Genomic DNA, 26,301 nt, shown 5'->3' on the forward strand with positions numbered 1-26,301 from the left:
TATAATCAACAATAATTTATTGTTTCTTTTCAAATCACTAGAACAATGGATTTTGAATTTTCCCAAAACAAAGAAATGGTAAATGTTTAAGGTAATACACTAATTACATCAATTTGATCCTTATACATTATATACACATATTAAAATTTCTTACCATATCTCATAAATATATACAACTTACATATCATTTAAAAATAATGATAAAATTATATCCAGATTCAAGCGCCTCTTGTAGCGCTTCCCACAGTCCTCACATTTGGATGAGTTTTCTCCATTGTGGTCTCCTTGTTGGTCTTTACAGTATGACCGGTGTACAAGCCTCTTTCCACAATCCTCACATTTGAAGGGTTTTTTCCGGCAGTGGAGTTTCTTATGATTCAAAATACTTGAAGCCCGGCTAAAGCTCTTCCCACATTCCTTACAATTATAAGGTCTCTCTCCAGTGTGGACCCTCTGGTGCAAGTTAAGACCTGACTTACTAATGTAGCCCTTCCCACACTCCTCACATCTGTATGGTTTTTCTCCACTGTGGATTCGCTGATGAATCAAAAGATATGAGGACCATCTGAAGCTCTTCCCACATTCTTTACAATTGTACGGTTTCTGTCCTGTGTGAATCATCTGATGCTTATGCAAATCTAGCCTATCAATGAAGGCTTTTCCACACTCCTCAGATTTGTACGGTTTCTCTGCTATGTGGACCATGCAATGCCTATTAAGACTTGACCTAAGACAGAAGCACTTACCACATATTTCACATTTGAATGGCTTCTCCCCAGTATGAATTCTCTGATGTTTCTGAAGCTGGAAATCGTGAATGAAGGCCCTCCCACATTTCTCACAAATATAAGGTTTCTCTCCTGTGTGTAATTTGCAATGAACTTGAAGTATCGCTCTACATCTGAAGGCTTTCCCACACTGCTCACATTTGAATGGTTTCTCTCCAGTGTAGACTCTCTCATGAGTTTGCAGACATGAGCTCTGACTGAATTCCTTACCACGCATGTCACACTTAGAGAGTTTCTCTCTCAAGTGAACTGTCTGGTGAATACGAAGAGCTGAGATGTAACAGAAGCTTTTTCCACACTCCTTGCATGTATAAGACTTCTCTCCTGAGTGTAACTGCTGAGGAACATCAAAGATGGCAACATCACTGAAGGATTGTTTACACTTCCCATTCTGTGAAGGTTTCTGTCCTGTATGAATTATAGATAGTCCTGCCTCATCCTGGGAGGGGACATCACCTTGTTCAAAGAAGTGAGAATTATTTACAATGGAGTCTTGAGACTGGGTTAAGTCACTTGCAGTTTGTTCCCAGATTTGCTGGCAAGGGCAGTCTTCATATGGTCCTGCTTCCACAACAGTCCTGCCTCCTATAAGGACACAGAATGAAGAGATGTGGACAAATGAAGCCTTTGTTCAGTGTTTTTAAGATTTCACACTTAGGATATGGCATTCAACTTTAATGAATGTTCAGTTTATGTTTTCCCCATGCATCTTGTTTTCTAGTTTGTATGTGACCAATTTATAACCCCACCATGTCTCATATGTAAAATCCTTGATGGAAGTTATAGACTCAATTAAAAAATTAATATAATATATACATTTAATTAGTTACTATTTCTAAGGAATTTTCTGGTCAGTCAAAAATCTTGCATGATAAATTGCATGATAAATTACTAAATGTTCATAGTGAAATATAAATCAAAGGGAAATTTAAGGAAAAGCAATAACAAAATCAATAGTTTATATGTCTGTGTTTATGTTGTATATCCTTATATAGAAGTTACCCTAAGTAAAAAGAAGTCAGGACTTTGTCCTCAGCATCTGAGGGGTAATCTCTAGGATCCTGACATATCATGCTGGAGGAGAGTGACTTTGTTTGTTAGAGTGCCAATTCTGGATCATTCTGGATAGTGAAACAATATGATTTAGGGTTGTGGCTGGCCACTCATTTCCAGGGTGAGGGGTGGGAGACCGTCCTCCCCATGTCAGAAAGAACAACAACGTTTGTTGTTTAATCTGTGAAGTCTGTTGTTACCAGCAACAGGGAATATAGTGGCCATGACAGGACAGAAAAACAGCAGGGAGGAGAACATGGCTGGAAAAGATGGTGCAAGGGGGAGAGGACAAATGTAGTCAAGAGGCAGCAGGGGATGAAGAACAGACCACAGGGTCTTTAAAAGCCAATAAAGAGTCTGTAACTTTAATAATATTAAGAAACCATACAGGCTTTTGGACCAAGGAGTGGAAAACTGACTTGCATTTCCCAAGGATCATTTTGGCTGCTCTGAGGAAAATAGATGTCAGGGTGGAAGGGAGGGAACAGGACCACCAGCCAGAAAGGGGTTGTAATAAACCAGGAAAGAGATTGGGCAATTTAGATCAGGGTGATGTAAGTGGGCACAGTCAGAAGTAAAACAAACGGGCAAGTCATGTACAGGGATGCACAGTTGCTTGCTTCTTACCTGAACTTCCCTCTCTTTGGGTTGCTGTCTCCATCATCCAAAACTTTTCTTCCCTTAGGAAGTGGAAAGGGTGGAACGGTTGATGCCCTGTGAACGTGCAAAGTCATGTGCTTAATCCCAATTCATTCTAGGTAATATCAAGGTAAAATTTATTGGAAATGTAGGTTCCCACTGCATACACAAACTTGAATACTCTAGGATACAAAGCCACTCCTAGGGCCTGATGTTCCATTACAGAGGGTGCCTATGCTCACCCACTGACAGCAGGTTTGTGAAGTTCTCAAGCATCACATCTTGGTACAGCTTCCTCTGGGCAGGGTCCAGCAGCCCCAGCTCCTCCTCAGTGAAGAACACAGCCACGTCCTTGAAGGTCACTGCCTCCTACAACATCAAGATACATAACCTCAATCCTATGACCATAGACTACTGGGGGAGGAGCGGCATTGAGCAGGTGGAGAAGAGAAGTGGAGGTCAACTTATAGATTGCCCACTCATTCTGTCTGTATCCTGACAATGATTTTCCTGAGCTCCACTAGAAGTGCAATCATGAAAAAGACCTCCTGTATTTTTACTTTGTGCACTTACTGAGTCTCCTTATAAGTAACCCCTTAGGATTTCAAATGGTGCATCCTGGGCTACACCTATATAGGTTTCAATGAATCTTGCCAATTGCCCCAGTTGCCCCAGCAACAATGAGCAATTCAGTCTCAACCTTGTTTGTTGAGGCTTATTGTCCTCCTCTCTCAGACCCAAACCCTGAATGCTATCACTTTTCTTTAGTATTTGCCAAATTAACAGGTTTTAAGTAACTATTTTCAAAGTGGCCTTGGATCCATTCTCCCCACTTTCTTGTTTACAGGTCTCAAGAATAACCATAAATATGCTAGTTATGCAATGTCCTTCCTAGGGAAGATAACATCTTTTTATTTTTGTTTTTTATTTTTATACCTTCTTTGATCCTAGTCCAATCCATAAAAGATAATATCTTGAGTTAGGAGGAACTGCTTGGTAAGTAATGTTGCCCCTGAGGCATATAACCTGGGACAGGCTGCCTCTTGGGGTGGCTCAGCTATGATGCAAATGGGGCACGTGCAGTCATGACTCCACCCACTCTAGGCAGCTTTCTTGAGCCTTGGGGGACTGGCTCACAGTGGATCATAGGCTTCTGTTGTCCCTTGCTACCTATATGTAATAAATCTGCTTTATGTAATTTGTCATATATGAGTGTGCTCTCTCATGGTGGGCTTCCCAAGTCTGTAACTAGTGAACCTGTTCCATGGAATTGGTGCAGCCAGCAGGGTCCAATTTGACAAAACTCTGGACCAGCAAAGGGGGAGCACTTATATCCCGGGCAATTGGCCCAGTGCAGTGATGGCAGCCTGGGGACGCAGGCTGGCTGGATAGCAGCTTGATGATTTATAAAGAAGACAGAATGATAAGTGGGACACAGGCCACCCCTCTACAGATGTGAGCTGGCTGAGACAGAGAGGACAGAATATGGAAACACAGGAGCTTGGCACATGATCCGCTGATTGAGACACCTTAAGTAATAGCTCATTCCTAGGGCCAGAGGACTCAGGAAGTGGATGAAGTAGGTCAGAGGGTCCCCGGAGCATCTAAGAGGGATGGAGCCAACATGTGTGATGGGGGCCTCCACAGAAAGGGGGACTATCTGATGGGCAAGTATGAATAAAACCAGAAGGACATGTTATCTTGGTGTATAGTGCACTCTTGACACAAGGAACTCCATCGTCAATACAAATACAGTTACAAATGTACAAGGAACAGCACAAGAAGAAAAAACAGACTAATTTGAGAGCAAGGAGGTAAAGAAGTGGGAGTACTGTTCTTTCCTACTAATTTTTCTACTCCATAATGTAACGGTAGAAAACAAAACAAAAACCAAAAACCAAATGCAAAGCCAACAAAAAAGAGACAAAGGAAGCAACTGGCACATAACAGGTCCCAAATGCCCTTTTCCTACTTGAGTCTTCCCAAGACAGAGAAAAATGTATGACAATATGAGCAATAAGATGGATTTTTAATAGCAAGAGAGGTGAGCTCTACTCACCTTGAATGTGGTCATTTTTCCTCCTACTTTTTGTAATCTTCAGAGTCCTAAGTAATGGAGCATGAAGGAAGGTGGAATCGTGCCTGGAAAATGCCAGAAACAGTAAAAAGAGAGACATGAAAAGGTGGCTGGGGATGCTGTGTAGCAACATGGACATGTATTATGAATGATCACAGCAGCATTATTCATACTAACCCAAAAACTGTACACAACCAAAATGCCTTCCTCTGGGTAAATGGATAGAAAAATCATGGTATATCCATATAATGGAATCTAATTTGGAAATTAAAAGTAATGAAGGACCAACTCATGCTACAACATGCATGAACCTTGGAAACATGCTAAGAGAAAGAAGCCAGTCACAACAATCCATAGATTATATGATTCCATTTATATGAAATGTCCGAATAGGCAAACGTATACATAGAGGAAAAGTAAGCTAGTGGTTGCTCCAGATTTGGGGTGAGAATGAGGTTTAATTGTAAATGGGCACAGAGTCCAACTGGGGGACTCTGAATTATGATGATGGTTACTCCACTTTATGAAGTTCCTAAAGATCACTGTACTCCTGAAATGAGTGAATGCTTTATGTAAAATATACCTCAACAGAGTTGAAAAAAAATTGCTAATCCACATGTCATTTACCTTCATAAGACTGAATTCTGAGTCCATATTGTTGGCAGATTTATAGGTGAACAAACAAATGAATAAATGAAGAGAACCAGAAGCTCATCTTTAGTAGAATGCTCACTAATAATGTATCTTCCAATAAGAAACTTTAGTTTTTTTAAAAAAGGTAACTTTATAGCAGACAAATCTGAAAGACATCATCTTGGCCAAGTGAACATAGTTGAGATCACCAGTGAAGGGACAAACCAACATCATGTTATGTTGCAATAAAGAGGAAACTTCATCACTTGTGTGATATCCTTACCAACAATACACAATCTGAAACTAAACATGAAATATATCAAACTCCAAATGAACATCTTTCTCCAAAATAACTTTCTCCAAAATAACTTTCCTATTTAAAAAAAAAAAAACAAACCATGTTTATAAAAGACAAAGACTGTGGAATCTTTCCAGACTAAAGAAACTATGGAATGTGACAACTAAAGACAATGCATAAACTGGACTTTGAATGGCATTGCAGGTGAAGGGTGGAGTAGGGGACAGTCATAAGGACTTAATTTTTTTATTTTTTGAGATGGAGTCTCGCTCTGTCACTCAGGCTAGAGTACAGTGGTGTGATCACAGCTCACTGCAACCTCCGCCTGCTGGGTTCAGGTGATTCTCTTGCCTCAGCCTCCCGAGTAGCAGGGATTACAGGCATGTGCCACCACACCCGGATGATTTTTATATTTTTAGTAGAGACAGGGTGTCACCATGTTGGCCAGGCTGGTCTCGAACTCCTGACCTCAGGTGATCCACCCCCTTAGCCTCCCAAAATGCTGGGATTATAGGCATGAGCCACCGTGCCTGGCATAGGACTTTAAATGAAAAATTGAACAAATTTAAATATGTAACTACAAATTAGATAACAGGATGTCAGGTAATATGCTATCCAACCACTATCTAATGAGTAACACTACAACTACTAGTAGTCTTTTAACAGATCTGATATGTAATAGATAACAATATTATTTAATATCTAATATTATCTAGCATGTTATGTGAAACCCTATACCATCCCTTCCTAAATACCTCTTACCAAAACACCCCACATTTACCATGGTATGTGGGCTTCCTTGCTGCAGAAAGCTATAGTCAGCTGTCTCTGGTTAGTTATGTTACTGGTGGTATTTGGCTGATGGTCATCAACAAAGCAACCAGGAAAAATGTAAACAATTGGCAAATTTGGATAGAGTATGAGAACTCCTTATGCAATTTTTGCAACTTTTCTATAGCTTTTAAATGATATAAAAATGAAAATATTTTAAATATCAGGAAGTAGTTATAAGGATAATGGGAATAATAAAATTGAGCATGATATAATATGGCAGTTCACTAGTTTATTCTTTTTTTTTTTTTTGAGTCTCTGTTGCCCAGGGTGGAGTGCAATGGCGTGATCTTGGCTCACTGCAACCTCCACCTCCCAGGTTTAAGCAATTCTCCTGCCTCAGCCTCTGGAGTAGCTGGGACTACAGGCATGTGCCACCACGCCCGGCTAATATTTGTATTTTTAGTAGAGATGGGGTTTCACTATGTTGGCCAGGCTGGCCTCAAACTCCTGACCTCAAATGATCCACCTGCCTTGGCCTCCCAAAATGCTGGGATTATAGGCATGAGCCACCGCAACCAGCCTCACTAGTTTATTCTCTATTAGCAGTATTTAAAATTTTCTATAAAGACATACATTAAGATATAACAATTTTAAAAAAATGTTTATAAACAAATAGAGAAATAGATGCAAAGAAAGACTAAAAAGAAATCAATTAGAAGCTTAACAATTACTATCTTTACATCTTGGATTCATGGGTAATTTAAAAACTTTTTCTACTCCTATTTCTCGCATTTCAGACTGGTCCACAATGATACAGTTCCACAACAATACGAAATACTTGAAAACGTGAAACAAAATAGTTGAGAAAAAATTTTTAAAATTCCTAGAAGTCCAAGCCCATGAGCCTTGCTCTCAACGTCCTTTCAATGAAGTCCTAACTTGCTTTCCCCACGAGTCCAGCAGTTCCTCTGACTCGATGAGAATGTATCCAAGAGATGATCAACTCAGGCTCTGACCTGGACTGCCTAGGTTCCAACCCCAGCTCCACCTCTCACTAGTTGGGTGCTATGCACCCTGTGTCTCACTCTCATCTTTAAAATTGGGAAAAGCAATACTTCACAGAGCTACAGTGTGGCCTAAATTTATTTGTATAAAGCACTTAGAATGAAGCTACCAATTACGGCTTAATGATTATCAGCACCTATGCCCGAGGACACACTCTCGGTTGAGGTGAACATCTCTGTAAAAGAAAAAAGTCAAGGACCAATCACATAGAGATTTGCCCTCAGTAGCCAAGAAGTCCCCCCCTGCAGCTCTTTTAGAAAGGTCAGGCTGGGGAAGGCGAAAGTTGTGAAATACCCTGACTGCAACGCGGTCCCCCATGAAAGTTAAATGCTCCCCGCCCTTCGCGGAAGGCGAACGCAATTCTCGCTTTCCTAAAAAGAGGTCAGAAGGCCTCCCGGGATCATCCAGCGTCCTGCAGGGATTAGGGAGAAGGACCAGGGCCCCTGCAGCTGGAGCTATGACCCCACCCGGGGACCTGACCTCTTCGGAAAGTTAAAAAGAGACCACCAGTCACCAAGTGACAGGGGCTGCTTTAAGGTTCTCATTTGCGTTACCTCTTTCAGTTCCCAAAAACGATTCTACTAGGATGGTTCTAATGTCCCCATTACAAAAAATAGCAATGGAAAGTATAAGGACATTGAGTAACACTCCACGTCGCACTGCGACAAAGAGGTCGCACACGTAGGGTGGAGGGAGGCAGGCTGAGCGAGGTCAAAGTTCTGGAAACGCTCAGAGCAGGGCACAGAGGATCCCGCCAATTCCATCCCCGGGATGCGAGCACAGCACCCCCATCCCAGAAAGCTTCGTGGACGGGAACAAAACCCCATTCCCCGCCCCACCAAACCTCCGCTCTCCGCCAAGGCTTCTTTTCCTTTGCTTGGATCATCGATCATCCGGTCGTTGCGACCCCAAGCAAAGGTGACAAGTTCAGAAGGGCCCGCCAGACGCAGAAATGGCTCAAACTACGCGGTTAAGCAGCAACCGAAGGCTCACAGACCGGAACCGCTCGCGCCTCCACAGAGCGTCTGGACTCCACTTCCCAGAATTCCCCGGTTCAACCGCCGGCGTCAAACCGCCACTCCAGGAAGTTGATGGACTACAGTTCCCAGAATTCACTCGTCCACCCGCCTGAGCCAACCTGCCGGCGGCTCAGAATGAGTGTGGACTCCACTTCCTCCATTGCGAATGGAAAATGTCTGTAAGCTTACTCTTCAGAGGGAAGCGTTGGACTCCGCGGTGGTCGTTGACTACACACACCGCAATGCCTACCGGGAACGTATCCCATATCTCTGAGCGCCTGGTGGGGAATGTGGACTGTGACCCTGTGAGTCGTCCTTCTCTCTCCCTGAGTCTTTGAACGAAAATATTGTATAGACAGGAATTCCTGAAGTCTAAACGCCTCCCACGATGACAGGAGTGTTATTGGGAAGAGAACAAACGAGGAGATAAAGTCTTCAAGGATTAGGATAACCTGATGATGGGAGGTTAAAACTAAGGGTTTAAAGGATGAGCCAGGTGGAATGGTTTGGCAGGGGCAATGAGGAGCAGGAAAACACCAGCCCCTACTCCAGAAGCTGTGGGGCCACTGGTTTGGCAGGAAAAGCCACCCCCATTTGAGATCACAACTACCAGTGAAGAAGCGGTGTCGTCATGGAATGGCTATCTTCCCATAAACTTTTCATGGTATTCATATTTCTCCTTAGATGTAGAAACATCAAATTTCAGCGAATGTAGTGAATTGCCCAGTACCTCAGAGCAATAATGACTGATGAAGTGCTAGGCATTGGTATCAATCTTACATTGAGATTGTAAATGCAGTAAAACAGGAAGATTCTATAGGTGAGGGAGCATGTTTTATTAAGAGTTTCTTCCTGGCCGAGTGCAGTGACTCAAACCTGTAATGCCAGCCCTTTGGGAGGCCAGGACAGGACGTTCCCTTGAGCCCAGGAACTGGAGACCCCCCAGGGCAATACAGGGAGACTTCATCTCTATAATTTTTTTTTTAAGTGGCCAGGCGTGGTGGCCTGATCTTGGGACTACAAGTCCCAAGTACTCAGGAGGCTGAGGTGGGAGGATCGCTGAAGCCCAGAGTTTGAGTGAGGCTGCAATGAGCTATGAGGCCACCACTGCACTCCAGCCTAGGCAACAGATACCTCAATAATTTAAAAAAATTTTTTCTTACGTTTCTCCCTATTTCTTGGTGAAACATAATTTCTTTATTATAGTTAGCAATTTAAAAACTGGCATTGGTGGGCCGGGCGCGGTGGCTCAAGCCTGTAATCCCAGCACTTTGGGAGGCCGAGACGGGCGGATCACGAGGTCAGAAGATCGAGACCATCCTGGCTAACACGGTGAAACCCCGTCTCTACTAAAAAATACAAAAAACTAGCTGGGCGAGGTGGCGGGCGCCTGTAGTCCCAGCTACTCGGGAGGCTGAGGCAGGAGAATGGCGGGAAGCCGGGAGGCGGAGCTTGCAGTGAGCTGAGATCCGGCCACAGCACTCCAGCCTGGGCCACAGAGCGAGACTCCGTCTCAAAAAAAAAAAAACTGGCATTGGTTAAAAAAATAATAGTATAAAGCTAAATTAGGAAACAATTCATCTAAAAACCTGTTCTTTTGAAGGTAACCTGATTTTTTCTCCCTATAAACATACATTGGCCTATAAACCAATATTCTTCTTTTAAAAAAAATGGAGTCTACTGTTTTTTATCTATTTTTCTAAACTAAAAACTTTTCATAATTTTGTTTAGACACAAAAATAAGGTGACTGTGCCAACCTTATGATGCCAAACATCCACTCTCTGAAAATTGAGTGATCACTATTCATAAGCCAGTTATAGCTGTATCCTTGATCTAGTCTGCCTTCCCGAAAGATAAAATGTATTGACACACTCAATCATAGCATGCAGGGAACTGAGCCTAAGAGGTTAGGGGCACTTGGTATCAAAGGTCCCTTCTGCTCCCCAGGTCCTTGCACTCTGGGTCTGTGATGGGAGGATAAGCCTCTATGATCTCTAAGATGCCTTTGGGGTCATTCTTCCAGTGTTTTGGACAGTAGGTCCTGCCTTCAGTTGACATGACCAATCCAAACTAATCTCATAAATCGATTGCTTATCTCTATCCTTGTTTTATCCAGAACAGGCTTTCTAATTTTTTTTCCAAAATAGATAGGCTGTGAAATTTTAGAATTCTTAGTTCTGTTTCCCTTTTAATTAATAATTCGGACTTTCTGTGGGGTTACTCCCACAACACATAGGAATCCTGGGAGATGCAATTCAAGCTGAGATTTGGGTGGGGACACATCCAAACCATGTCACTGATGACAATAACAAAAACAACAGGGAAAGGACTCCCTATTCAATAAGTACTGCTGGGATAACTGGCTAGCCATATGCAAAAGATTGAAACTGGTCCCCTTCCTTACACTATATACAAACATCCAGCTGGGCGCTGGGGCTCACCTCTGTAAAAATTGGTAATAATGTCCCCACTTTTGTTTCTGATTTTAGTTACTTGAGTCTTTATTTTTTAGTCAGTCCTGCTAAAGTTTTCACAATTTTGTTAGTCTTTCAGAATAACCAACTCTTGGTTTGGTTGATTTTCTTTGCATTGTTCTTCTCTATTTTATTTATTAATACTTTAATCTTTATTATTTCCCTCCTAATCACTTTCTGTAAGATTCTCTTTTTCTAGCTCATGAAAATAAAATTAGGCTGTGGATGTCAGATCTTTCTTCTTTTTTAATATAAGCATTTGCAGGTATAAATTTCCCTCCTTCTACTGCTTTTGCCTCATTCCAAAAGTTTTGGGCATTGTTTTCATTTTCAGTTGTCTCCAGGTATTTCTTAATTTCACTCCTGATTTACTCTGACATATTATTTAAGAGTGTGTTGCATGCATACATATGTTTATTGAGGCACTATTCACAATAGTAAAGACTTGGAACCAACCCAAATGTCCATCAATGATAGACTAGATTAAGAAAATATGGCACATATACACCATGGAATACTATGCAGCCATAAAAAAGAAAAGGTTCATGTCCTTTGTAGGGACATGGATGAAGCTGGAAACCATCATTCCGAGCAAACTATTGCAAGAACAGAAAACCAAACACCGCATGTTCTCACTCATAGGTGGGAACCGAACAATGAGAACACCTGGACACAGGGTGGGGAACATCACATACCAGAGCCTGTTGTAGGGTGTGGGGAGGGGGGAAGGATAGCATTAGGAGATATACCTAATGTAAATAACGAGTTAATGGGTACAGCACACCAACATGGCACATGTATACATATGTAACAAACCTGCACGTTGTTCACACGTACCCTAGAATTTAAAGTATGAAAAAAAGTTTGTTGTTTAGTTTCCACATACTTGTGAATTTTCCACTTTTCATGATGTGACTGAATTTCAGTTTTTGTGCTCTAGATTATAATTGGAAAAGACTTATATGGTATTAAACTTTTGAATTTATTAAGATGTTTTGTTGAATTTATTACAATGTTTTCAGCCTGTAGTGTGAGAAAAATTACAAATTATTGTTGAATGTATATTGTATTCAACCAATGGAACACTACACAAAGCCACAAATACTAAGAATGCAACTTTGGAATAGAGGAGGAGGGGAAGACAGGAACCAAGTGGGAACAGATATTATCAAAATAATGCTGTGAACTGCAGTATTTAGTGTACTCTGCATTTCAACTCGGGTGTTCCTGAATTATTTGTATATTTCCTCTCTTAGATACAATTTTAAAACATCATGTTTGCTCCTTTTGATTCATTTAACACACAGTGAACACAAAATGATAATCAGTGTTAAAAGTTGTGAAGATACAGCAGAAAACACATGTCGCTGACATGCTAGTGGTAATCAACTTTGATATGTTCATGATTAGAGTTTTGTAAATGCATGAATGAACTCTTATTCTAAGGCCGGCCTCCTGAATAACTGTAACTGTCAAACTTTTGTTTGAAGCCCTACTGCACAACTTAACAAGGGTTCTCCACTATGACAGTCCCAGGACCACTGGGGTATGCTGAGCTATGGCTGAAAAAGGTTTTAACTTAAACAAATGTTTTTTCTCCTACAGGACTGGATGAAATGTATCATCAGCATGGATTCTGTGATAAATTACAAGATACGAACTCAAAGGGAACTGCTTTCTATGTGCCTTAGATTTTAATGTTTCTCCCCTTTGTGAATGCTTAGGTGAGATTGTAGTCATGAAAACTGAGTAAAAACTTTATTACATACATTACTGAGGCTTCTCGCCAATGTGGACACTCTAAAGTTGAAGACTTGAGGCCTGAATGAAGCACATACCACCCTCCCCATACTTCTGTAGTTTCTCTCCCATGTGGAGCTTCTGAAGCCTAATAAATTCAAGTGATCCAGCAATTCCACTATTGGTATATCCACATGAAAGGAAATCAGTATGTCGAGGAGATAGCTGCACTCCCAGGTTCATTGTAGCACTACTCACAAAAGCCAGGATATGGAATCCACCTAAGTGTCTATCAATACATGAATGAAGAAAAGGTGGCACATATACACAATGGAATTCTCTTTAGACATAACAAGGAAACAAAATTTTATCATTTGTGGCAACATGGATGAGTTTTCAAGGACATCGTTAAGTAATATAAGCCAAGCAAAGAAAGAGAGATACTGACCTCACTCATATGGAAGTTAAAAAAAGCTGAGTTCGTAGTAGAGAGTAGAACAGTGGGTGTAGAGGCAAGGAAGTGGAAGTGTAGGAGGTAGGTGAGATGGCCAAAGGTTGGCTAACAGATACAAAAGAGGTAGAGAGGAAGAATTTATACTGTTCTGCAGCACTAAAGGTGACTATCATCAACAATTATTTACAAATTGCTAAAAATGTGTTGTAGTCTCACAAATGCACCACACTGTAGCAGTCTCTCTTGTGATGTATCACTCGGAGCTCTTAATCTCATGTCCAACATGATTAAGAAGCACGGACACAAGGGTGAAATTGGAGTGAAAGTTTAAAAAGTGAAAGAAAAAAAGCTCTCCACAGTGGAGACGGGGACCCAAATAAGTTGCCCACTATGAGGCTGGGGTCTGGAGTTTTTATGGACTGGGAAGGGGAAGGAATGCGCTTAGCCTGCGGGCTGTTCTGGAGAAAGTGTGATTCAGCTTGGTCTGGGACCTTGGCCTGGGACCAATCAGGAACTGAAGTGATGATTCATAAGGGCTATTCAGCTTGACCGGGGACCAATCAGGAGCTGAAGTGATGATTCATAACGGCTATTCAGCTTGGCCTGGGACCAATTAGGAGCTGAAGCGATGATTTATAGAGGCTGGGCTTTTCCTTTTCCACAAAGGAAAATGCCAATCTGAACCTACTGAAACCCACTATGTTCATGCCCATAAAAGAAGAAACTTTTTCCTGGGAGCCTGCTGATTGTACAAAGGACAAAGGCATATCTGTGTCAGGTCTTGTTCCCTTAACTGAGTGAGCCGGAGGTTTGTGCGAGTTTTTACCTGAGTGAGGTGGCAGTTCTATCTGTGCAGCCATGGGCATGTCTCCAGGCACAATCCCCTGTGCTAGTTCCCTTATTGGTGCCTGTAGCTTGATTTTCTTCCCCAGGCTGCTTTTTATGTTATGTGGGGATGAGGCACTGACCCGTGCGGTGGGGGCTCTCCAGGGACCCTTCCCTTGCTGTCTACTAACTCCTCTTAAATGGATTTTGAATTTTCCAACACAAAGAAATGGTAAATATTTGAGGTGATAGATACACCAATTACACTGATTTGATCACTATAAATTATATGCACACATTAAAACCACATTATACCCCATAAATATGAATAATTATGTGTCATTTAGAAATAACGATAAAAGTATATCTAGATTCAAGCGCCTCTTGTAGCGTTTCCCACAATCCTCACATTTGGATGGGTTTTCCCCACTGTAGTCTCTCAGTTGGTCTTTACGGTATGTCCTGTGTACAAGCCTCTTTCCACAGTCCTCACATTTGAATGGTTTTTTCTGGCAGTGGAGTCTCTTATGATTCAAAATACTTGAGGCCCGGCTAAAGCTCTTCCCACATTCCTTACAGTTATAAGGCCTCTCTCCCGTGTGGACCCTCTGGTGCAAGTCAAGATTAAACTTAGTAACGTAGCCCTTCCCACATTCCTCACATTTATACGGCTTTTCACCATTGTGGGATCTCTGATGGGAAGACAGTTGTGAATTTGTATAAAATCCCTTCCCACATTCTTCACATTTGAAGCTTTTTTCTCCACTGTGGACTCGCTGATGGTTCAAAAGGCATGAGGACCATCTGAAGCTCTTCCCACATTCTTTACAATTATATGGTTTCTCTCCTGTGTGGACCACCTGATGCTTATAAAAATCTAGCCTACCAATGAAGCCTTTTCCACATTGCTCACATCTGTACGGTTTCTCTCCTGTGTGGACCATGCAATGCCTATTAAGTGCTGATCTCTGATGAAAGCTCTTATCACATGTATCACACCTAAATGGTTTTTCTCCTGTGTGAACCATGAAATGGCTCTTAAGTCTTGACCTAAAATGGAAGCTCTTACCACATATGTCACATTTGAATGGCTTCTCCCCAGTATGGATTCTCTTATGTTCCTTAAGCTGGGAATCATGAATGAAGGCCTTCCCACATGCCTCACAAATGTAAGGTTTCTCTCCTGTGTGTAATTTATGATGAACATTAAGTGCTGATCTACGACTGAAGCCTCTCCCACACTGCTCACATTTGAATGGTTTCTCTCCAGTGTGGACTCTCTGATGAGTCTGCAGATGTGAGCTTTGACTAAATTCCTTGCCACACACATCGCACGTAAAGAGTTTCTCTCCCATGTGGACCCTCTGATGAACATGAAGAGCTGAGATGTAACAGAAGCTTTTTCCACGCTCATCACATGTATGAGACTTCTCTCCTGAGTATAACTGCTGAGGAAGATCAAAGATGGAAACATCACTGAAGGACTGTTTACACTTCCCACCCTGGGAAGGTTTCTGTCCTGTGTGAATTGTGGGCAGTCCCGCTTCAACCTGGGAGGGGACATCACCATTTTCAAAGAACTGAGAGTTATTTATGATAGAGTCCTGAGACCTGGTTAAATCTTTTGCAATTTGTTCCCAGATTTGCTGGCAGGACCACTCTTCCTGTGTTCCTGCTTCTGGAACAGACTCCAACTCAGTTTGGATCTTGCCTCCTATAAGGACACAGATTTAAGAGATGTGTACACGTAAAGCTTTTATTCAGTGCTCGCAAGGTTTCACACTTAGGACTTGACATTAAACTTCAATGAATACAGAGAACGTTCAGTTTGTGTTTTCCAAGTACACCCTGATTTCTGGTTTGCGTGAGGCCAATTCAGAACCACATCATGTCTCACATGTAAAATCCTTGATAGAAACAATAGACTTAATTAAAAAATATGATATACTTTTAACTTGTTACTATTTCTAATGAATTTCCTAGTCTAAAATCTTGCGTGATAAATTATGAAAATAAAAATTTATGTACATAAATATGAATCAAAAGGAACTTTGAGGAAAAGCAATAACATAATCAATACTTTGTATATTTGTGTTTATGCTGTATATCCTTATAAAGAAGTTAACCTAGGTCAGGTGCGGTGGCTCAAACCTGTCATCCTAGCACTTTGGGATTGATCATTTGAGTCCAGGAGTTTGAGACCAGCCTGGGCAATATAGTGAAACCCTGTCTCTACTAAAACTACAAAAATGAGCCAGGAGTGGTGGCATACATTGTAGTCCCAGCTACTTGGGAGGCTGAGGTGGAAAGATTGCTTGAGCCTGGGAGGTGGAAGTTGCAGTGAGCTCTGGGTGACAGAGCAAGACCCTGTCTCAAAAAAAAAAAAAAAAAAATGCTGGGTGCAGTGGCTCACACCTGTAATCCCAGCACTTTGGGAGGCTGAAGTGGACAGATCACTTGAGGTCAGGAGTTCAAGACCAGCCTGGCCTTGAAACCCTGTCTCTGCTAAAAATACAAAAATTAGCCAGGCGTGGTGGCACATGATTGTAGTCCCAGCTACTCAGGAGGCTGAGGCAGGAGAATTGCTTAAACCTGGAAGGCAGAGGTTGCAGTGAGCTGAGATTGAGATCGTGCCACTGCACTCTGACCTGGGAGACAGAGTGAGACTCTGCCTAAAAAAAAAAAAAAAAAAAAGTTGCCCTAACCAAAAAGAGGTTGGGACTTTGTCCTCAGCATCTGAGAGGTAATCTCTAGGATCCTGAAGTGTCATACCTCAGGAGAGTGTCTTGGTTGGCTTGAGGGCAAACACTGGATCACTCTGCATAGTGAAACAATATAATTTACGGTTGTAGCTAGCAAATCCTTTGGGGGCTTGGGGGTGGGAGATGCTCCTCTCCATGTCAGAAATAACAGCAATGTGATTTAAGGTGGAGCTTTAGGTCACAGAGAGTTAGCAGACCAGGAGACTGATTAATCACCTAGGAGTCAATCAACCAATAATGGCTCCGTAATGGAGACCCAATAATTACTCTGGATCCCAGCACTCAGGTGAGTTTCTGTGACTGACAGTACTTTGAGTCTCAGTCATACCTTAATCCTGGGAATGTAACACATCCTACTCTGCCAAGAGAATACAACAGAAGGTCCACAATTGGTTCTTCTCATCTGGACCCTGTCTTATTTGGTTTTTCTCTAAGTATAATATACATCTTTTCCCTGTAAAAATCAGTCAGTGAGAATAAAAGTATTCAGTGAGTTCTGAGAGTTTAGAAAAATGTGAAGGTAGTTTTGAAAACCTCTCGAATTTGCAGTTGGTGTGAAGTTAGAGCAGTTCTCTGTAAAACGTCTCAGTAAATTCTGTAGTTGGTTGAACACTTCACAATGTTAAACATCAAACACCTCGTAGTGTTTCTAGGTACACATTCAAAGTATCCCTGCACAAGAATTTTGCACAGCATATGTAAAATGCTTAATCTTACTTTTCTGTATTGATATGGACAGTAACTTGGTTCAGTAACTTGGTTATCTGAAAGAGTACAGGGACAGACAACTGCAGTTCTGAGGGGAATCTGAAAGGCTGTCCTTCCAGGGGTCCACAAAGGAGGATGCTCCTGATCACACAATCAAAAATGTGAAGAATCACATGGAATGAAAAGAAAGTCTATGATGCAGATAAATAGGACTTTATAACTTTTTATATTGAAGACTACACATTAGTAAGCTATGAAATACAATTAAACTCTGCAATAAACATTTACAAAAAAGAACTGGAATGTAAATTGTCATAGCATCATGACAAGCAGGAAAGTGATCATTCCATGAAATGCCTCCTAGATTCACTCGTACACATCTACAGGCATGAAAAATGTTTGTCCGGGTTATATTCAAACATGTGCTTCTTACTATGGCTCATACTCACAAAACATTCAATAATTTGTCAGGCTAATACCAAGTCCTGAATTAAGTAAATTCTTCCAAGGGAAAGTCAAGTTGCAAAGGTTGAATCTTGGAAAGGATTAATAGGTAAGCATGTACCTATTGGTACACAGTAGTACACAGATATATTTAATACACTGTCACTTATAAATAAGAGGTCTTGGCTGGGCATGGTGGCTCACGCCTGTAATCCCAGTACTTTGGGAGGCTGAGGCGGGCGGATCACCTAAGGTCAGGAGTTTGAGACCAGCCTGGCCAACATGGTAAAACCCCACCTCTACTAAAAATACAAAAATTAGCCAGGTGTGGTGGCGGGCACCTATAATCCCAGCTACTTGGGAGGCTGAGGCAGGAGAATTACTTGAACCCAGGAGGCGGAGGTCGCTGTGAGCCGAGATCGCGCCATTGTACTCCAGGCTGGGCGACAAGAGCGAAACTCCATCTCAAAAATAAATTAAATAAATAAGAGGTCTTTAGGGAGAAAGGAGAATCTTCAGGATGTTTCTAGTTTGAGAAGGCAGTTTCCCAATTCCTAGCAGGTCATAAAGTTCACCAGTTCAAAATACAGCACTAAATCTATAAAAATCAAGAAAAAATTGTGTAAAATCTATCCTTTAATGTTTTTGACAAAATTTGTATGACATAAAGATGCAGAAATATACACATTCATGAAGAAAGAGGACCAGAAATAAAGTAAATGTTCAGCTACATGACTTGTGTCCCCTCATCCTCATTCTTCCCCCTTCTAGTAAGAAGAAAGACGAACCTGGGGCCAGTGAAGCGCATATAGATTTTGGAAAAGGCAAATGGACTGCAGATGGGTAAATCTTTCGAACGAAATGTAGCTGGAAACCCTCATTCAAAAAGAATTTCTTCCCAGATATAAATATGCTCCCTATGGAAAGCTCCAGTGTAAGTCTCAAGGAGGGCATCTTACTCAGTGTGGTCATAAAAACAGTGCTTAGAAGTTTCCATGGGATGTGGGTCAATTGTACACATCTAAAACCAATCATGTCAAGGGAACCTAAGAAAGTCAGAATTGGATAAGCAGCAATCAGTAGGCCAAAAAACCTGTTCTGCAATATACAGTCAGCCTTCCTATTATGTTACACAGCAAGGAGGATTAAAATGGCAGAGGCCATAAAGGTCATTAGTCACCTAAGCAGAAGGCAGGAAGATCATCCTGGATTATGCAGGAGTGACTAATACAATCACAAGGGACCTGAAAGGTAGAGGGCAGAGGCTTAGGAAGAGTGGCAGAGGGAATGGGATTACGGAAGACTGGTCAGAGATGCAAAGTAGCTGCCTTTGAAGATGGAGACGTGAAACAAGAGCTAGGGAGTGTGGACAGTGCCTAGACACTGGTAAACCAAAGTGAAGCTTTCCCTGCAAGAACATCCAGGCAGGAACAAAGCCCTAGGGATGCTTTGATGTTTGCCCAGTGAAATGTATCAGACTTCAGGCCTAAAGAACAGAGAGACAATAAATATTTTTGTTTAGTCCACTAAGTTTGTGGCCATTGGTTACCACAACAGGCAATACAGTGTCCTTGGCAGGACAGAAACAGCAGGGAAGAAATGTGGCTGGAAATGATGGAGAAAAAGGGAAAGGACATATGTAGTCAGAGAGGCAGAATGGGATGAAGAGCAGACCACAACGGTCTCTAAGATGCACTTAAAGAGGTTGTAACATTAATAAAAATAAGAAGTTATAAAAGCTTTTGAGGAGAGGAATGACAATCTGACTTCCATTTCCTAAGGATTGCTTTGGCTGCCATGAGAACAGATATTAGGGTGGGAAGGAACAGGGCCACCAACTGGAAGGCAGTTGTAATAATCCTGAAGGAGATGTGGTCATTTACATTAGAGCAATGCAAATGGGCACGGACAGAAGCACAACAGGTAGGAGAGTCACGTACAAGGACGCACAGATGCTTAGTTCTTACCTGAATTCCCTTCTCTTTGGGTTACTGTCTCCATCATCCAAAACTTTTCTTCCCTTAGGAAGTAGAAAGTATCTTGGTGGAATGGTTGATGCCCTGTGAATAGGTAAGGTCACGTGCTGAATCCCAACACATTCTGGAGTAATATTTAGGCAAAATTTACTGGAAATTTAGATTCCCAATGCACACTCAAACTTGAACACTCTAAGGTACAAAGCCACTCCTGGGGCCTGATGTTCTGTTACAAAAGATGCCCGTGCTCACCCGCTGAGAGCAGGTTCCTGAAGTTCTCCAGCATCACATCTCGGTACAGCTTCCTCTGGGCAGGGTCCAGCAGCCCCAGCTCCTCCTCAGTGAAGAACACAGCCACATCCTTGAAGGTCACTGCCTCCTACAACATCAAGAAGACATAACTTCAATCTTATGACCAAGGACTACTGCAGAAGAAGCGGCACTGAGCAAGGGAAGGGGATGAGTGGAAAGTTGTTCTCAATACTGAGAGAAGTAGGTGAACTTAAGAGATTTCCCACTCATTCTGCCTATATCCTGACAATGACATACACTGATTTACCTGAACTCCACCAGAAGTGCAATGATGAAGTCCTGTACATTTACTCTGTGCACTCATCGAGTCTACTTGTATGTAACCCTGTAGCACTCTACATCCTGCATTCTGGGCTACCCATATATAGGTTCAACAAATCTTGCCAACTGCCCCAGCAACATTAAACAATTCAGTTCCAACCTTGTTGGGTAAGGCCTATTGTCCTCTCTTATACTCAAACCCTGGTTGCTATCGCTTTTCTTTAGTATTTGCTAAACTAACAAGTTTTAGGTAACTGTGGGTGATTTTCAGGGTGGCCTTGAATCATTCTTTCTTGCTTATAGTTCTGAAGAATAAACATAGAACATGCTAGTAATGAATGTTCCTGTCCTTCCTATGGAAGATAACGTCTTGAGTTAGGGAGAAAGTGCCCAGTAAGTCGTGTTGCCCCTGAGGTATATAACCTGGGGTGGGCTGCCTTCTGGGGTACCTCTGCTCTGTGTGGAAATGGGGTCAAGATTCTACCCACCCCAGGAAGTTTTCTTCAGCCTTGGATGGCCACCTCACAGTATGTCCTATACTTCTGTGCTCCCTTGCTGCCAATCTGTAGGTAACAAATCTGCTTCACATAATCTGTTGAATGAGATCGTGTTCTGTCTCACAGGACTCACACAAGTTGATAATCAGTGCACAGTGAACCTACTCCACAGTACTTGTGTGGACAGCTGTGTGGGACAGTTATGTAGTGTGTCCTCTACTCTCAAGGTACAAACCACAAATGTTAATTGCAGCCCTCAGTGTCCTGATCAGAAGCCAGAATGCATCATTGCCCTTCCTAAGGGTCTGCCCCTTCCTAGCTGTGTGGCCTTAGGCATGTTTGCCTACAAGAATTAGTTTCCTCTCTAAATAATAGTCCTTATTTGGCACAGTAATTTAAAGGATTAAACAAGGAAATACATGGCATTTGGAAACATCTGTGCCACTAAGTGTCTAATGAACATTAGCTGGAATCATTTTTACTGTTTTTACTAGCATTATCTATTTCATGGCTGCATAGTATTCCAGAGAACTGATGACCTACTTTTAGCCACAGTAAAGAATATTTAATTTTACATATTTTCCATTATCAATCCTGTGAAGAGATCATTAAGTAATGATGTAGTAAGATGTAAGAACATCTTACTCTCCTCTCTCATTGTTTAAAATAATAATTTCAAATGAAAATTAAAACATCAAAAAATAAGCACATTTAGAACAGTGATCATATAACTGCATGCTTTCTTCCTAGTTTTTTACCTACCTCCATAATCTTTGAACAGAATACAAGTACTTTGCTTCTCTTTATCATGGCCAAGAGCAGGTTATAAATATTCCCACAGTCTTGGTAATCTGATTGGGAGAACAATTCGTTCTATTATTCTCACTTCTTTTATTATAAATGAAAACCATCACTTTTGAACGTTATTGGACATCGCTAGTTTTCCTTTTACACTGGCCTTTTAGTGTCCTTTGTTCCTATCTGTTTGGAGTTTTTCCTTTATTCTGTGCTCAAGGTTTTGATTTTGAATTTTATTTTCTTTAGGTATCCATGTGGCAAACATTTCTGCCCCAGGTCATTATTTCTTCTGGTAACATTGTGTGAGGCATCTTTTGCCATAAGGGATTTAAAGATTTTCTATAACAACTGTGGTAATCAGTGTACTTCAGTGCTTGGAGTAGATGCCATGTCAAAGTGACATGTGACAAGAAGTCACACCAAGTAGGGACAGGGGGGAGCAGCACCACTAGGGCCACCATCACTCAACAGGGCACTCCTGACACCCACACCACAGGGCACAGGTTGCTCAATGGAGAATTCTGTCTCTCTCCTTGTCTCTCTTTTTCGCTTGAGCCAAATGGCTAACCCTCCTGACCTTTGGTTGCCTGTGTACCCCTGAGCAGGTTTCTCATATTTCACCTGTTTAAGAAGAAGAAGAGACCAGGAACCTCCTCATTCTGCTGCTCTGAGGAGTAAACGTAGTAACAGAACACAAGTGACTGGCAAATCTTAGTATCACTGGACATTTTAAATGAAGGTTTTCTACTACTTTGGTTAAACTGCTTACTACATAAGTGAATTAGAAGAGACCAGTAAATAAAGCACACGCAAAGTATGACTGAGACAAGGAGAACACAGAATCTAGCTCTTCCAGTGTGAAAACTCCAACAATATTTCTGTGGAGCAGCAGTTATATCCTGTTGTTCTGTGCCCAGTTAAAATATTCTATCTGTACAACAGCCAATGTGGTACATATCAAAAGTACCCTTTCAAAATTGAGCTAACATGGCATATGGTTGTCAAATTAATTTTGTGGGAAAAGGTTATAGATAGGAAAGCTGTCACTGCAGTGTTGCTTAAAATAAGTCTAAGTGTGAGGTAGTTATAAATAAAAAGATACATCAGTGTAATAGGAATATGATATAACCATAAAAATCAAAAATTATATAACATATAAAAAGAGCACAGTTTACAGTTAGATGTATATCATCAATACAAATACAGTTATGAATGTACATGACAAACAGCAAGAGAAGATAAAAATGGATAATTTGAGAGAGGGGAGGTAAGGAAGTGGGAGCACAGTTCATTTCTACTAATTTTCATACTCCATAAAATAAATAATGGTAAAAAACAAAACAAAACAAAACAAAAAACCAATTGCAGTTAACACAAAAGAGATAAGGAAGCACCTGGCACACAACAGGTCCCCAAATGCCTGTTTTCCCATTGAGTCTTCTCATGACAGAGGAAAACACATGACAATATGAGTAGTGACATGGAATTTTAACAGCAAGAGAAGCATGCCCCGCTCACCTTGAATGTGGTCATTTTTCCTCCTACTTTGGGGAATTTGCAGACTCCTGAGTGATGCAGTTTGAAGGAAGGAGGAATCCTGCCTGAAACATGCTACGGTCTGCAGAAAAAGACATGAAAGGGTTGCCACGGATGACACTCAACAATATAGATGTGTGTTGTGAATTAGCACATCAACGATCACAGCAGCATTATTCATAATAACCCCAAACTGCACACAACCAAGATGCCTTCCTCTGGGTAAATGGATAGGCAAATGGTGGCATATCCATACAATGGAATCTTATTTGGAAATTTAAAGGAATGAAGTGCTGACTCAAGCTACAACATGCACAAAGCTTGGAAACATCATGCTAAATGAAAATCACAAAACCCATGGATTATATGATCCCATTTATATGAAATATCTAGAACAGATAACAGTTATATATAGAGAAAATAAGTTAGTGGTTGCTCCAGATTTGAGGTGAGAATGAGTTTTTATTTTTTAAGAGATGGGGTCTTGCTATGTTGCCTGAGCTGGTCTCAAACTCCTGAGCTCAAGCTATACCTCCCACCTCGACCTCCCAAAGTGCTGAGATTACAGGCATGAGCCACCATGTCCGGCCTGAAAATGAGTTTTAACTCTAAGTGGGCACAAAGAGTCCAGTTGGGAGATGAAAATGGTCTAAACTGAATCGTGATTATGGCAAAACAGGAAAAAATGTAAACAATTGGCAAATTTGGGTAAAGAGTATATGAGAATTCCTTAAACTATTCTTGCAACTTTTCTATAGCTTTGAAATGATATAAAAATGAAAGGTTTTAAACTATCAGGAAATAGTCATAAGAACGGTAACAATGGGAATAATAAGGATGAGCATGACATAATACGGTAGTTTGCTAGTTCATTCTCTATTAGCAGTGTTTAAAAATTTCCATGGTTAAAGAAACATGGGAAAACACAATAAGACATTATAACAATTTTTCAAATGCTTATAAATAAATATACAAATAGACATAAAGAAAGACTAAAAGGAAATGGGGGAGAACTGAAAGTTCTATAACTTGTATCAGACAGTTACCACCTTTACATCTTGGATTCATGGGTAATTTAAAACATATTTTCTCCTCCTATTTATCTAACTTTAAACTGCTCCACAATGATATAGTTCCACAATACAAAATCCTTATAAAAAGTGAAACAAAGTGTTGACCAAGTTTTAAAAGGCTCCTACAGAAGTCCAAGTCCATGAGCCTTGCTCTCAAGGTCCCTTCACTCAAGTCCTAGCTTTTTTTCCCAATCTGATTCCAGCTAGTTCCTCTACCTCAATGAAAATGTATCCAAGGGATGATCAACTCAGGCTCTGACCCAAACTGCCTAGGTTCCAACTCCAGCTGCACTTCTTACTACTTGGGTAACTATGCACCCAGTGTCTCACTCCCATATTTAAAATGGAAAAGAACGAACCGGCTTGGTGGCTCACGCCTGTAATCCCAGCATTTTGGGAGGCTGAGGCAGGTGGATCACGAGGTCAGGAGTTCGAGACCAGCCTGACCAACATGGTGAAACCCCGTCTCTACTAACAATACAACAATTAGCCGGGCATGGTGGTGCACACCCATGCACCACCAGGGACTCAGGAGGCTGAGGCAGGAGAATCGCTTGAACCTGGGAGGCGGCGATTGCATTGAACCCAGATACCGCCACTGCACTCTAGCCTGGGCGACGGAGTGAGACTCCGTCTCCAAAAAAAAAAAAAAAGGGGAGGAAGGAGCAATAACTTCGCAGAGCGACGATGTGGTGTAAATGTATTTATTGCCATAAAGCCCTGAGAATGAAGTTACCAATTAAGGCTTAATTATTATCAACACCCATGCCCAAGGATACATCCTATACACTCTTGGTTGAGGTGAATATCTCTTTAAAAGAAAAAAACCGGTTCGGCGCGGTGGCTCACACCTGTAATTCCAGCACTTTGGGAGGCCGAGGCGGATGGATCATTTGGGACCAAGGGTTTGAGACCAGCCTGGCCAATATGGTGAAACCCCGTCTCTACTAAAAACACAAAAATTAGCCGGGCATGGTGGCGCATGCCTGTAATCCCAGCTACTCGGGAGGCTGAGGCAGGAGAATCAGTTGAACCCGGGAGGCGGAGGTTGCAGTGAGCCGAGATCGCGCCACTGCTGCACTCCAGCCTGGGCGACAGAGCAAACCTCGTTCTCTAATAATAATAATAATAATAATAATAATAATAATAATAATAGCAGACTAACAAAATAAATAACACTTTTTTAAAAAGAAAAAAAGCCAAGGACCACTCGTGTAGAGAGCTTTGCCTCAGTAGCCAAATCCCTCCCTGCAGTTCTTTTAGAAAGGTCAGGCTGGGGAAGGAGAAAGCTGTGAAACACCCTGACTACGTCGCCGTCCCGGATACAAGTTAAATGCTCCCCTCCCTTCGTGAAAGGTGGATGCAACCCTCGCCTTCCTAAAAAGAGGTCAGAGGCGTCAGGGACCATCCAGCGTCCTACAGGGATCAGAGAGAAGGGCCAGGGTAGCTGGAGCTCTGACGGGGCCCTGACCACTTCGCGGGAAATTAACAGAACACCAAGTGACAGGGACTGTTAAGGCTTTGTTTTATACCACAACTTTCAACTCCTAAAACAATTCTATCAGGACGGTCCTAAAATCCTCATTTAAAAAACGGCAATAGGAGGTGCAGGGAGATTAACACCCCACGTTATATTGCGAGAAAGAGGTTGCACACTTAAGGTGGAGGCGGACTGAGCGAGGTCAAAGACCTGGAAAACCCTCTAAACAGGCACACAAGACTAGACAGGGTTCTCCCCCGCCCACCGAACCCCCGACAACTCCTCCGGTGGACATGCGTACAGCCCCCAACGCCAGGAGGCTCCATCGACCGCAACGAAACCCCCCTTCGTCCCCCGCATCTCCAAACCTCAGGTCTTCGCCAGGGCTTCTTGCCCCCTTAGTTGACCCCCAGGTCGTTAGGCGCCCCCCAATAACTGGTTCACTTTCACAAAGACCCGCAAGACACAGAGTCGGCTTGAACCACCTTGTTAAGTAAAGTAGTAAAGTCCTGCTCGGAGACCGGAAGTGTCCGCTATGCCATAGAGCGTCTGGACTACACTTCCCAGAATCCCCCGAATCCTCCTGCCTGAGCCAAAGTTCTCACGACTCCACA

At 41.9% G+C, this 26,301-nt stretch overlaps 1 protein-coding gene and 1 long non-coding RNA gene across 7 annotated transcripts; one reads left to right on the top strand and one right to left on the bottom strand.

Annotated features, from left to right (window-relative positions):
- On the bottom strand, window positions 1–26,297 carry ZNF155 (zinc finger protein 155). 6 transcript variants are annotated; one of them, XM_073016323.1, is made up of 6 exons: window positions 23,117–26,010; window positions 19,983–20,109; window positions 19,722–19,814; window positions 14,311–15,554; window positions 8,649–8,678; window positions 1–789 (listed from the first exon to the last, which is right to left on the bottom strand). In XM_073016323.1, the coding sequence occupies exons 1-6, from the start codon at window positions 23,129–23,131 to the stop codon at window positions 178–180; spliced, it is 2,121 nt and encodes a 706-aa protein (XP_072872424.1). In that variant the 5' UTR covers window positions 23,132–26,010; the 3' UTR covers window positions 1–177. The 6 variants fall into 6 exon arrangements, with proteins under 6 accessions (XP_072872424.1, XP_072872425.1, XP_007995279.2 ...); XM_073016324.1 differs by lacking the exon at window positions 8,649–8,678 and having other exon boundaries at window positions 1–993; window positions 23,117–26,007; XM_007997088.3 differs by lacking the exons at window positions 8,649–8,678; window positions 14,311–15,554; window positions 19,722–19,814; window positions 19,983–20,109; window positions 23,117–26,010 and adding exons at window positions 2,469–2,555; window positions 2,723–2,849; window positions 4,540–4,622; window positions 8,172–8,348 and having other exon boundaries at window positions 1–1,373.
- LOC119621749 (uncharacterized) lies at window positions 8,477–12,591 on the top strand. The gene is made up of 2 exons (XR_005238311.2): window positions 8,477–8,651; window positions 12,427–12,591. It is a non-coding gene; the product is annotated as an uncharacterized lncRNA (long non-coding RNA).
- Window positions 26,298–26,301: the final 4 nt, after the last annotated feature.

This window comes from Chlorocebus sabaeus, chromosome 6 (genome assembly GCF_047675955.1).
Source record: "Chlorocebus sabaeus isolate Y175 chromosome 6, mChlSab1.0.hap1, whole genome shotgun sequence".
In the NCBI taxonomy this organism is placed as follows: domain Eukaryota; kingdom Metazoa; phylum Chordata; class Mammalia; order Primates; family Cercopithecidae; genus Chlorocebus; species Chlorocebus sabaeus.